The sequence below is a fragment of the Pteronotus mesoamericanus genome, unplaced genomic scaffold, assembly GCF_021234165.1.
Source record: "Pteronotus mesoamericanus isolate MK-2021 breed Mesoamerican mustached bat unplaced genomic scaffold, CSHL_Meso_final scaffold_54, whole genome shotgun sequence".
Lineage (NCBI taxonomy): Eukaryota > Metazoa > Chordata > Mammalia > Chiroptera > Mormoopidae > Pteronotus > Pteronotus mesoamericanus.
Window position 1 is genome coordinate 47418011 of NW_026555321.1, and position 13319 is coordinate 47431329.

General features: G+C 42.5%; 1 protein-coding gene across 6 annotated transcripts in view; it reads left to right on the forward strand.

Moving 5' to 3' along the window:
* ATXN7 (ataxin 7) overlaps window positions 1-12013 on the forward strand; it is a 134864-nt gene extending 122851 nt beyond the window's left edge. For 5 of the 6 annotated variants that reach the window (XM_054595909.1, XM_054595911.1, XM_054595913.1 and 2 more), the window contains 4 exons: window positions 149-270; window positions 4017-5004; window positions 5796-5862; window positions 7727-12013. In XM_054595909.1, coding sequence (XP_054451884.1) covers window positions 149-270; window positions 4017-5004; window positions 5796-5862; window positions 7727-7836 — 1287 coding nt within the window. In that variant the 3' untranslated portion in view covers window positions 7837-12013. The remainder of the gene's footprint in view (window positions 1-148; window positions 271-4016; window positions 5005-5795; window positions 5863-7726) is intronic. The other variant, XM_054595910.1, reaches the window with a different exon arrangement.
* The last annotated feature ends 1306 nt before the right edge of the window (window positions 12014-13319 follow it).

The following is a 13319-nucleotide window of genomic DNA, read 5'->3' on the forward strand; positions in this document are numbered from 1 at the left end:
AGGCATTGTCACTCTCATGCTTCACAGCCTGTGGTAAATCAGAGCAAGCTGTCTTTCATGATAACTCCATACCTGAAGGACAGAGGGTCCTGCTGGGTGTGCTGCTGTCCGAGTTAGCAAACATGGGCCCCCATGCTCTCTTTTTCAGTTTTGCACATTCGGGAGCCGGCTGATTGGAAGAGGCTATTATGTGTTTGACTCCAGGTGGAACAGGCTTCGCTGTGCTCTCAACCTCATGGTGGAGAAGCATCTGAACGCGCAACTGTGGAAGTGAGTGCCCATCTCACCACCTCTGGGATGGGAGGGGGACTAATGACTCAGCGCTGCATCCTCTTTATTTCTTATGGTACTAATTTCATGAAGATATGTTTCTCTAAGTGAAACTCTGGCTTTTGACTAGCCCTGAGAAAAAGACCCTTATCATGCATTCATTCACTCTTTCAGCAAATATGCCTTGTTCTGGGTGCTGGGATTCCAGGCACAGGCATGAAGCTCACATTCTAGTTGATGGAAAAACAAAAACCAATAAACAGAAACTAGAGATAGATGATAGCTTATCATAAGGGAGATAATAGAAACACTAATTATGAACAGTTACTGAAAGCTTACTATATGCCAGGCAATTTATTAAATATATTTAGTTTTCACAAATCACTTTGTCAGGTGTCTTTGATTTCATCTCCATTTTACAGATAATGAAATTGAGAAACAAAGTCACACAGCATGTTAATGTAGAGCCAGGATTTGGACCCAAAGGTAGTTTGGTTCCAGAAAGCTGACATGGAAGACAGCAGGTCAGAGGGAGTCAGAAAGAGCCTCCTTGCAGAGACATCCATTGATCTTGAACTGAGGTGGATAGATGAGAAAGAACAGCCATGGGATGGTGGGGAAGAGTGGGTTCCAGGCAGAAAGAACCATTTGTGGGAAGGCCTTGAGTCAGAATAGAATGTGGTTTGTTTGAGAAAGCATGAAAGTGAACGTGGTGTAAGACCAGATCCAAGAGGCCAGCAAGGGCCACATGACACTGGCCTGGACTCTTCAGAGTGGTTGTGGCTGCTGAGGGTTTTAGATAGAGGAGCCATTTTCTCTGATATACAATTTAGGGTAAGACAGTTATCTTGTGTGGCATTTTTTTGCTGGTGTTTCCCAAATGGGATTGAAAGTGGAAGAAGAGTTCCATGGTCATCCCTGAAGTAAGATAATCTGTCCATCCTTCCCTCCTTCCTCCCTTCCTTCCCTCCTTCCTCTCAACAAGGGTATGTTTATCGATTTTAGAGAGAAACATGAATATGAGAAACATCAATCACTTGCCTCCCATACACACCCCAGCTGGGGATCAAACCCACAGCCTAGGTATGTGTCCTGACCGGGAATCAAACCTACAACCTTTTGGCGTATGGGACGATGCTCCAACCAACTGAGCTACCTGGCCAGGGCTGTAATTCTTTTCTTGCCGCAGGACTTCTCAGATCCTGTCATGGGCACTTTCCTTGTATTCTTAAAGCAGGAGATATCGTGTATGCTATGTAACATGCCCCAAGCTCTTTTGACCTGGCAACCTCTTTTAGGATAGCATCTTGGGGAACCAGTGTTGGTGGGATACCCACTTGAGGAAACACTGGGCTTTACTAAAGGGAGCTGGCCAGTATGCCATAGGCCAACCCAAGTCCCCATTTGGGCATCATTTGCAAATGCCTCCCTGAATGGACTCTGCCAGAATATCCATTTGCCTCCCTTGATTTCCTAATAAAGTCAAAGGAAGCCAGAGATCTTGGATAGTCCACAATTTAAAGAACCGTCTCCATGATCATTAATAGGACTTGTATTTGTTCACTTAGAAAACCAGAGGCAGAGCAACATTACTGTATTCTTCTCTTCCATATTTCTTTCTGGTTCTTACGAGATAAGAGACTTCCCTTCCTTCTATATGAAGGAACCTTGCCTCTGTCCAGAGACAGACTCAGGGCAGTGCTTTGTAGGGATTATGGGGGTCTCTCCGTGTCAGAACACCCTAAGATACGTGAAATCTCAGCTTATTTCTTCACACTACCTGGTGGGACTTGGAGATCTCCTTGAGCTCACTAACATGTGGGTTATTGTACTCCTGTGGGTTTAGAGGGGTCCTCAGAATGTTTTGTCCTCATTATATTGATAAGTGGTTTATGGCCAGCAGTTTGGGTGAAGGTTTCATTTCCTGGTGGCTTGCGTGGAGAGGTTTTCTTGTTTGTGTTGTGAACTTTGACCAAGCAGGATTATGGCTTGAAGTTCATTCTTTCTCTCTCCCTCCCCACCTTCCACTTTTCCAGCCACCCGCCACAGACAGAAACATTTTTACTAGTTTCTGTATCTTCACAGAGTTCATGTCTGCAAACACAGGCCAACATGACAACATATTCTGTTTATTGTTTATTATCAAAGGTAATGAATGACTTAAAAGAGCTTTTTGCAGAGAAGTCAGTAATGTAGTCCAGAGAGATCCACAACGCATCCCACCCGCCCCAGGCTTTTTTAATTTTCTGGGATGTGGTCCGGCAGCCTGGTCTTTAGGCTCTGACTTTGTCGGCCACCCGGTAGATATGAGAAGCCACTCCATCAAGTGAGCAGGAGCTCCAGTACTTCCTGGAGAGCAGGGCTTCTTCAATGTGCCAGTGCCCACAACTCATCTGGGATCTTGTTGAGACTCAGATCCTGGTGAAGTAGGTCTGGAGTGGGGCCTGGGGACTCAGCATTCCTGATATGCTCTCAGGTGGCATCAGTGATTGTCCTCCGTGAGAGTACAGGGATAGTAGAAACGAGCTTCTCAATCTTGGGCTCACGTTGGAATCTCCTGGAGAGATTTAGAAATTACTAATGTCTGGGCCCCACCCACCAGGGACTCTGCTGTCTGATGCAGCCAAAGTTAAGAAGCACTGACTTAGGGCCAGAGCCACACTCTCGAATGGGAGTTTTAAAGTTGCTGCAAAGACTTGCGTTAATTAACTCCTTTTATTAGTTGCTACAGTTCTTATTTAAAAGCATGTGGAAAGCACTTTGGCAGGAGTCTGGGCCAACCTTCTCATTGGAAAGATGAGGAACTGGAGCCCCAGCTGGCATGATGACTGGCTTGGCCAGGGCTGCCCCAAGAAGTCATGAGCAGAGCAGGCTTGGTGCTGACCTTCTAGTCAGGCCACTTTCAGTTTGGCCACCTCTGAGTTAACTTTGCTGTAGGGGGTTTTGCAGTTTTGGTGCTGTCACATTTTAAAATCAGAACCAAAATGAAAGGGGATGCCCCTGTTTTGACTATTTAAATAGCTCCCCATCCCAAAATAAATACCTTGCCCAGGCATCATTAACAGAATACAATCTTTCAGCACTTTAACTGGAAGTCCCCTGAGATTTGGGGCTTTGTTCCCGTGTCCAGTCATTCAGGTTGATAGGAGCACGCAGTTGTTATTAATTAGCTGTGCCCTTTCTCCTTCCTCACTCACGAATGCAATCAGTGTTCAGGTACCTTCAAGTGTCCCCAGCGCTCTGCTGGGCTCTGCTCTCAATGATGTTGAATAAGCTATGGATTGCTCCTTCTGCAAAGAAGTTAGACAGTGATCAACAGTCATAAAGTAAGACCACTCTGAGTCCTACGGAGTGTGGAAGCAGGGCAGTGTTAGTCCATGGATGGTCAAGACAGATTGCCTAAAAAAGTGACGATGGACTAAAACTAAAGTGTGAGCATAAGTTAGGGTAACAGGAGATACATGGGGGTCTTATATCGTGGTCTGTTCTCGGAAGCAGGGCAACTGGCAGAAGGGTGAAGCTGGGTGGTAGCAGCTGGAAGGCACATGGAACCTAAGAGACTTATTCTCAGAGCCCAGGGAAGACATTAGAGAGCTTGCAGGAGAGGAGTGACTGAATCGGCTCTGCATGTCAGTGATTCCTCTGACAGCGGTGTGCGTCTCAGCACCAGAGGGAAGGGGTGTCAGTGTGAAAATGTGCATGAATTGCTGTGCTGGAAATGACTCACTGCCCTCTCCTCTCTGCAGGAAAATCCCACCAGTGCCCAGTATCATGTCCCCAGTCTCCACACGTGTTCCTCACCGGACAAACTCAGTGCCGACATCACAATGTGGGGTCAGCTGTCTGGCAGCAGCCACTGTGTCTACATCCCCAGTCCTACTCTCATCCACCTGCATCTCCCCAAACAGCAAATCGGTACCAGCTCATGGAACCACACTAAATGCACAGCCTGCCGCATCGGGAGCAATGGATCCCGTGTGTAGTATGCAATCCAGACAAGTGTCCTCCTCATCCTCGTCCCCTTCCACGCCCTCTGGCCTGTCCTCAGTGCCCTCCTCCCCCATGTCCAGGAAACCTCAGAAGTTGAAATCCAGCAAGTCTTTAAGGCCCAAGGAGTCTTCTGGTAATAGCACTAACTGTCACAACACCAGTAGCAGTACCAGTGGCACCTCAGGAAAGAAACGTAAAACCAGTTCTCCACTGTTAGTTCATTCTTCCTCCTCCTCCTCCTCTTCCTCTTCCTCCTCCTCTTCTTCTCATTCCGTGGAGTCTTTTAGGAAAAACTGTGTGGCTCACTCTGGGCCTCCTTACCCTTCCACGCTAACATCTTCCCATGGCATGGGCCTCAACTGCATGGCAAATAAAGCAAACTCGATGAGTGTCCGGCACGAGCAGTCAGGGAGGGGCGCCCCCGGAGGGAGCCCTGCTGAGTCCATCAAGAGGATGAGTGTGATGGTGAACAGTGGTGACTCTACACTTTCCCTCGGCCCATTAATCCACCAGTCCAGTGAACTGCCAGTCAACTCCCATGGCAGTTATTCACACTCACACACTCCTCTAGACAAACTCATAGGGAAGAAAAGAAAGTGCTCACCTGGCTCAAGTGGCATCAACAACAACAGCAGCAAACCCACAAAGGTTGCCAAATTGCCAGCCATGAACAACGTCCACGTGAAACACACGGGCACCAGCCCAGGGGCACAAGGACTGACGAACAGTTCCTTCCTTCATCAGGTAGGAAATGGACTGTAAGCCCTATGGGATGCCACCTCCTCTCCCTTGACATTTTTTGCCAACTTGGACATGTGTGGTTGGGTGGGTTGGTTTGCCTATAAACAGATGCCCAGCTCTCTAGTATCTTTTAAGAAAACGAAGAGTTCATGGCCATCTGAAGGTAAAACAGGCTTCTCTTTGCCAGGATTTCTCATGACGTGGAGAATGCCCCTGGGTCATGAAGCCGTAGCAGTGCATTTTAGCATATAGGGCTGTGGAAACCATCCTACCTGACAGCAGAATCCCTCCCCACAGCCAACGAGTGTAGCCCTGGGGGGACAATGTGCATCTGCGATGCTGTTCAGGGAGGAGGCAGGCTGTTTTCTAGAGAGCAAGAAGCAAGCTGGGCTAAAATCTAACTGATCTAGAAAGGGATAATCTAAATTTTAAAAAGAAAGCACTTTTAATATTTTTCCAGCAGAGAATTCTGGTTAACTCTCTTTGTATATTTTCCTCTCCCCGTTTTCCAGAGAGGCAGGAAAAACAGCATAAATATGGGTATAGCAGAAGACTAAAATCTCCCAAGTTAACAAATAAAAAAGAAATCAGACTGATGCATTTGTACAGAACTGGCTAAGTGGGTGTCAGATTCTTAATTAACCATGTTTTTCTCGCTTATGCTGTGTCTTTGTCTTTCTCCCACTCCTCCACCTGTTACTGTTTTCTCCTGACCCTCTCTCCTTAGCCATTTCTTTCAGCTCCCTTTGCTCTAACTTCCAGCTCATCTTTCATCTTGTTATTTCATTCATCAGGATATCTCCTCACCTTGCTTACGAACAGGAATTTCAGCAGCATCACCCCCAAGCCCTGATTTAAAATGTGAGGCTCTTTTTGTTTGTTTTTGTTCTTCCTCAACTTCAGAACATAATGCAAATGCCAGGTTAGGACTTCTTCAGAAAATACCAAGGAGTTTCTTATTGTGATATAATTTTCCTCCAACCCAGTGCCAAAGGTTGGAGGCCATAATTACCCATGAATTTTACTTACTTACTTCTTTATTTATAGAGAGGGGAAAGGAGAGAGAAAGAGAGGGAGAGAAACATCAATGTGTGGTTGCCTCTCACGTGCCCCTTTCTGGGGAACTGGCCCACCACCCAGGTGTGTGTCCTGACTGGGAATCGAACCAGCAACCCTTTGGTTCTCAGGTCAGCACTCAATCCACTGAGCCACACCAGCCAGGACTAACTATCCATGAATTTAAATAGCAGCTACTTAAATTCTTTTATTTGAGCCTCCAATACATATGGGCTCCTTGTTTATTTGACGCTTTGAGCAAGATCCTGGACAGGTGAAAATGTGCTTTTATTTCTTGGTTTGTAGTTACTGATTACATATAGTATATGATAAGCACAAAAATGCAGTGCAGACGCCACAAGAAATGATATACCCATCTGTTAAAACTCCCTTCTGAATGTACTTTCCTGATTCTACATGAACCCCAGAGGAGGGCTGTTCCATTGTGTAGTGATGCCTACTTGGTATGCTGAGTATAGTCTGCCTTCATATAGAAGTGGCAGCAGACTTCACGGCCCACAAGTAACAGAAAGGAGAGGAAGAGGCTGGGCAGGCACATTAAAGGATAACAGTGCGTGTGGAAAATTGGGAAGTGGAAGCACCATATGCTGCTCCCACAAACTTGTTACCATTTTCAAAGAAAAACTGCAGATCTAGACTCGGCATGAGAAATTTGGCCACTTTAAAGCCATGTATTTTTTTTATTGTTGTTGTGTTTTGTTTTATTAATCTAATATAGCCCACACAGGCTAAGTTTGGCTGGTGAGCTAACAGTTTCCCACCTCTGATTTCCATCATCAGGGGAGCTATGTCCCACTAGGACAAACAGCCTAAATTTCCATTCTTTTTTTAAAAAAATTAGTTTTAACAAGTTTGTATTTGAGAATGATGTCCTCTGTGGAGTGGAATACTTTTTATTATGTTGCACAAATCCTAGGGGGATCAATAGCCAGAAATCAGAGAGTCTGTGAACACCCAAAGAAGTGTTGTATGTTTTATATCTGTGTCATTTACTGCAAGAGGGATCCCATAGCTTTCACCCAAATCTCATAGGGACCCATGACCCCAAAATGCTTTAAAGAATGCTACTCTTAGAAAAGCAGAGACCTCAACTGACTGTTCCTCGCGAAGCTGACTTTAAAGCAGAGATAACTGACCTGGTTGAAGCTCCCTAAACAAGGGAGTGAATGCAGTGGGGCATGCTGGGAAGCCTACGAGATGGGGCTGGGTAGTCTGTTCATGGCCAGAGTTCCCTCTCCCTGAGCATGGGCACTGCTTTGGGTGTGAGTTTTCATACCTGCACGGGCTAGCCCATTGACCTTGCTCAGTTCTCAGTTGACAACCTGGAGTACCTTCAAGGAGGAAGAAAAGTAAGTAAATAAAACCAAAAGGCAAACATGTGACATTTTTCTCTAAGCCAGAAACCCAGCCTGAATCTCTTCTAGAGAATTTTTTAAAACTCAGGCTTGTGGAATGATTGTGCCTAAAGCAGTGAAGGCTGTTGAAAGCTAAGGCCAGATTCTTGAGCTGCATGCTCCTGGCATTACCCAGTCAATGAATACTTTAGAGGCATGTGGCCTTGGAATGTTCTTATTTAGCATCAAGGTAGCGCAGTACACAAGTGCTCACTTACCTTTTCATTGTTTCCCTACCCCCTCTTTTTTGAAAGCCAAAGACACGTCCCTGACAACTGAAAATAGCACGGGAAGGAATAATCTGGACACTTTTGATGACAAGTTACACCTCCACTCAGCACTCTGGACTCCAAGATGCCTTTGAGTCTGTTTTCCTAACCTCCTGTGGGCCTCAAGGATAGAGATCTGCCGGGCTGTTGTTTTAACGAAGATTTCCCTGAAGCTATGTCTGTAGCAGTGAGTATTTGTAAAGGACACTGGATCAAGTTCAGCCACCGAATTCTTCTATCAGTGTTACAGTGGTCTGGACTGCTTGTTACCAATCTGTGAGACATTTTTGTTGTGCTTTTTAACTTGCAGTATATCACAGAGCCACTCTTCAAGTAGATTGGCTGGGTGAAAGAGTGTTTTGGCAAGAACATTACTGTAGAATTTTCTCCCTTCCTCCCCTCTCCACCCCAGTTCTTTTTCCATTGTCTTCTGCCGGTCACACTCTAGCAGATAGGCACCTTAACTGGAGACACCTTCCAGAGGGGAAACAGGGTTCTACCCCAAGCGGCCCTCTGGAGAAGGGGATCTGTCATTAGGTTTTTATAGCAATGTTCCAGGAGTGGAATAGGTGTGTAAACGCAAGACACCATGACAGAATAGCTTGTGTTTTGCCCAGCATTTTGCAAGTAATTTGGGATAAGCTGTCAGAAGTTTCTAGCTTACAGACTGGTTTAAAGCTACTGATGCCCAGAGAGGAAGTATATACCATTTTTAGAGGCTTACTTTTCATGGTACAAAAGCAATTCTGAGTGATTTTAAAAGAAGAAAATGCAAACTAGTTTTGATAATAGAAAGCCAAAATTGGGAGGGGGGGTGTTGGATAAAATCACTATATGGGGAAATTTTTTTCTAAGATTTCCAAAGAGGTGGAATTTTTCTATCTTTTAAGTCTTCATGTTAAACAGTATGGCAGATTGGGCTGGTAGTCCTGCCCAGTCTTCTTTTTTCAAAATATTGCCTTTGTAAAGTGAAATCAGGATGCAGCAGAAACTGTCATTCACAAAGTCATTAATATACTTAAATGTTTCCAAGGCACTCTCAGTACTATACCCTCCATCTCCCCTCTGAATACTGTCCTGGACTAAGGGTAAATTTCCACTTTGAGCACTCTCAAATGTTATGTGTGTGCAGTCCCCCTCCTGCCATTACAGATGTTTATTTGGTTGCCACTGGGGTAGGGAGCAGGCACCTGGGGAGGGAGGGTAGCGAATTTGTACAAGTACCCATGCAGAGATGATGGATGCACATCTAGTATTTCCCCAACACACCCTCTTTTCTTGGGATTCATGCCAGCCATCTTTCTGAGGAGTTTTGGAGACTCTCCAGGATATTTTTTCTAGTACTCCACCCCAATAGAAGGAGCTTACTATGTTAAAACATCAATGCTTGAGAAGGAGTTTGGGGGATAACTTGGAGCTTTTTAACAGGTGATTCCACCAACCACAGCTCCTGAAATAAGAACCAGGCACATATTCTTAGAAGAACACACAGAGTTGCTGAACACAGGGTAAATTTCCCCGGGTTCTGGTGACGGCCCTGAGCAGGGCCTAGGCCGGGCCTAGGCAGGGCCAGTCAGTGCATCCTTTCTTCCCTGCAATTCTTGGGTTACTTCAGTTTCAGGGAATTTCAAGTCAACAACAGATAGAATGAATAAATACTTGGTTACCAGCCTAATAATGTGAATTGCTACAGAATTAATCTTAAATAAGAAAACAAAAACTTTATGCAGATACTTTAGCTATAAATTGATGTAAAATACTGATTTTTTTGTTTAAAGGGGAGAACAGTATCTTGTTCGCTTATTATGCAATCAATCAGTAAATGTTTTTAAAATGATACTCCTTGTAGGAGCGCTCAGTAAGGAGAGAGCCTGGGCGAGCCGGTTAAGTGTAATTAGGAGAAATCAGTCCAGTTGTTCCATCCTAGTAGAGGAAGAAGAGGAGGTAAAAGGGAATCAGAACGTACTTGGTTGATTCCTTGGTGACAAGTGCAATGGGGTGTGGGTAGAATTTATTTTCAGAGCCAAGGGGAATTGATGGTTATAAATAAAGTTGCTTTTAGCAATGGAATTTATAGACAGATCATGTTTTCCGAAAGATGTGAATAGGATCCACAATAGCAAGTTGGTTTAGAATAATGTAGCTATATCTAGATTAGCGGTGTTGATCATTTAATTTCTTAGATGGAGGTTTTAATTGGATTTTATTATGTCTCCCGGTAGTACAAAAAGCATCGGGATTAGGAAATTAGCCATTTTGGATTCTGCCTGCCACAAACAGAGATATTCTAAACAGTGCTATTAAAGTTTAGACTGTTGTTCAAATGTTTTATTTTCTCCTACAACTACTTTTTATTATGATGAACAATTAAGACCATTTAAAACATGGGAATACAAGTATTTTTTTTTAATTAAATTAACTTGCAAAAACCAAATTTGCAGTGGTTGGGTTGTTTCTAGACAGAATTTGGTATCAATTTAAAACCAAGATAATTTTTATATCCTTTCCAATAGAATTTCATGACAACTCCTGCAGTTTTCTTAACCTTAAAAAAAAAAAAGTGCTGCAATGATGAACAAAGAATTATACAAAACCTACTTTTGTACCTTTATTTTGGAATTTCTTGTTCTATTATAAATATGGAAGTATCCCTATCTCAGAAGACATATTTTGTTAAAAATGAATTGTACATATTTAAATATGTATTTTTGCACAGGTCTTTTTTTCTGATATCCTGTTTTGGTACAATTGAGATCATCTAGTATTTATTTATTAATTAATAAAAGTAAATACCTTTTTATAATTTGAAGTGGTTCACTGCCAAGCCAATAGTTCTAGAACCTGCCTCCTTTACAGTTTAAGGGATGCCTCTGTTCTGTGAAAGTCTTTTTGTCCCTTTAGCGTCTCGGGAGTGGATTCATACCGATGAAGTGGGCATTGCTTCTCCCTAGTTGCCTGGTTTCCCGATAGACAACATGTAACTAAGTGACACACTGCTTTTCTTTTGTTTTATGTGAGAGAGTGTATGTGTGTGCGCCTGTGTGTTTGTATGTTTACCCTCTGAGCGCATGTGTGTTGGTATGTGATGTGGTTTAAAACTAATGGAAAAAAACTGAAAGTGCCTGAACCTAGTTTTAAGCGTAGACAGATTCTCTTTAAAAAGACTTGAATGTTCAGTTGAACTTTTGGAGTTTGCTTTTTCCACCTAAATACTGTTTCTAAAAATTTAGAGGAGGAGTTGAAAACCACCAATGCTGGTAATTTTATATGGTATTTTAAACTTAAGGCTTTTTGGTTCATAGTAATTCAACTGGTGATGGATTGCCCAGTGGCAGCAAGAGTTACAAATCTTTTTGTCAGCCAGCAACTTACATGATGTGTTCGTTTTGTTATTCACTCATAAAATATTGAGTTTAAAATAGAATATTTAAATTTTTTATATTCCAAAAATATAATACAAAGTACCTCTGAGAACATTGAAAAAAAATGTATAATTTGAAAAATGTAATTTATAAAGGCAGCTGTCTTCCTGCAAGAGTTCCGTTGCCAAGAGATTTCTTAATATCTCTCATTCTGTCCTGGGGGGAAACGCTGGGCTTTGGAAAATGATTGTTAAAAATTTCATTGTTTAGAAGAAAGTAATGATTTTTACATTTTGTGCAAAACATTTTACATTTTCAGATCATTTAAATGAGCACTACATACTGTCAGTGTGAATGTAGGGGCTTGAAAGCATTTTGCTGTTTTTTTGTTTTGTTTTTTGTTTTTGTTTTTTTTTTTTGAGCTTGGTTATAAAAGCAATCTCCTGTGTTAAAAATGTGTGTGAATAGTTTGATAATTTGTACACTTAATCAAGAGCATCTCAGCTGGACTTTGTGTTGGCTGCTGTATAGAACATGAACAAATGTCAAGGGATAGAAAATTACTTTGGATATTTAAAACAGAAGAAATATATAGTCTATTTGTTTTGTAACAAGTTTCTGTAAATAAAATAATTTATACTATTTATAAGAAAAAGTTGTGCTTTGCTTTATGAGAAATTAGTATGTGGAACAAACATGTTACTAAATGGGCAATAAAATTAGGACTTCTCAATAAATAAGGTTGGCTGCATGAACTATTTTACATGTTTCTGCCTCATTGTGATACCAAAGCACCTGTCAATCTAATCTCTTACTCATTTTGTCATCAGATGTCCTTGTGAAGCACCTTCCTTTAGTTCCCCTTCTGTACAAGCCAGGTATTTCTAAGGGCCTAGGATGTTTCCATTCTTGGGCACAGATCTTTGCCTTGGATAAATTAATAACTGTAAATAGTGAACACTACTGCTTCTTGCCCTGCAGGTTTATCAACACAGGGGAGTTGATAGATTGAGAAACCCATTCTACTTGTACTTGTTTATATGTAAATTTGATGGCACATGGTCAGTTTTGCTTTAGAGGTAAGTTTTCATCCAGTGTTAGTCTGGCCTCTTCCCTGTTTTTACATACCTCTTTTATTGACAGTACAAATGCATTTTAGTAGTATTCGGAGCAGAACATATCTGTTATTCTAGAAATCTGGCCAGTTTTATCATTTGCAAAGAACTTATACTAATAAATTACAAATTACTTTCGTTGCTTAAGATAAAGGAAGCAACTAATTTATGTATTGGAAAAAATGTCCGTCCCTTACATGAAGGAGTTAGGCTGGCTTCAAGCTCAATCCCTGTGGACTTCCTGTTCCCTCCTAGACCGACTAAAATCCATTCCGAAGAAGCTCCCTGTGGATATAGCTCCTTACCCCTTGGGTGTCCCCCTTAAACTTCCTGGGAAAAGATTCAGCTACTCAATCTCTTACCCTCTTTTCTTGTATTTCCTTCCTTGCAGGTGACCTGACCATGGAAAGCAAGCAACTGTCCCAATTTAAGGAAGGGGGTTTGTAGTTTTGGTCTTGGTGTACTAGGAATTCACAGCAGAAAGGTAGGTGAGGTCATTCTAGGCAGATGAAGCAAACCAAAAAATGCAGAATAAGGAATACTTCTGAATGAAGGGTGCTGGGAGGAGCTGATAGGGTTGGAGAAGTGGGTGCCGGGTGGTACAGGGCTTTAAATGTCATGGGGCCTTCATCTTGGAAACATACTATATTTCTGCCTCTGATAGTTAGCCATATGCAACTATGAGAGCCTAGAGAGTGTCCTGATACAGGGCTTGTGTGGTAAAGGTACCAAAATTGGAAAATCAAAGAAGCACTTCGGTCTCTCCCTTCTTCTTGCATTTTGATTATCTTTTGCCTTAAATTTGTCTTTACCCTTGTCTCTCCCAAGTCCTAATCAAAAAGCCTCCCCTTAAACCAAGCTTAAGGTCCTTCCCCTTCTTACCACACTTTCTACTCTTGCAGTTGCCTTTTTCTGATAAACTCTTGCTCTTCTTACTAATGGAAGTTAATTAAACTAGTCTTTCACCTTGTAAATCTGTGATTTTCGGTGTCTGTTATTTTTCACAACCCAGGGACCAAAGCTGGCACTAGCAAAGTATCACTTACAGGGGAGGGTGAATCTGTCAGCCAAAAAAAAAAAAAAAAAAAAATTTCAGGTAGA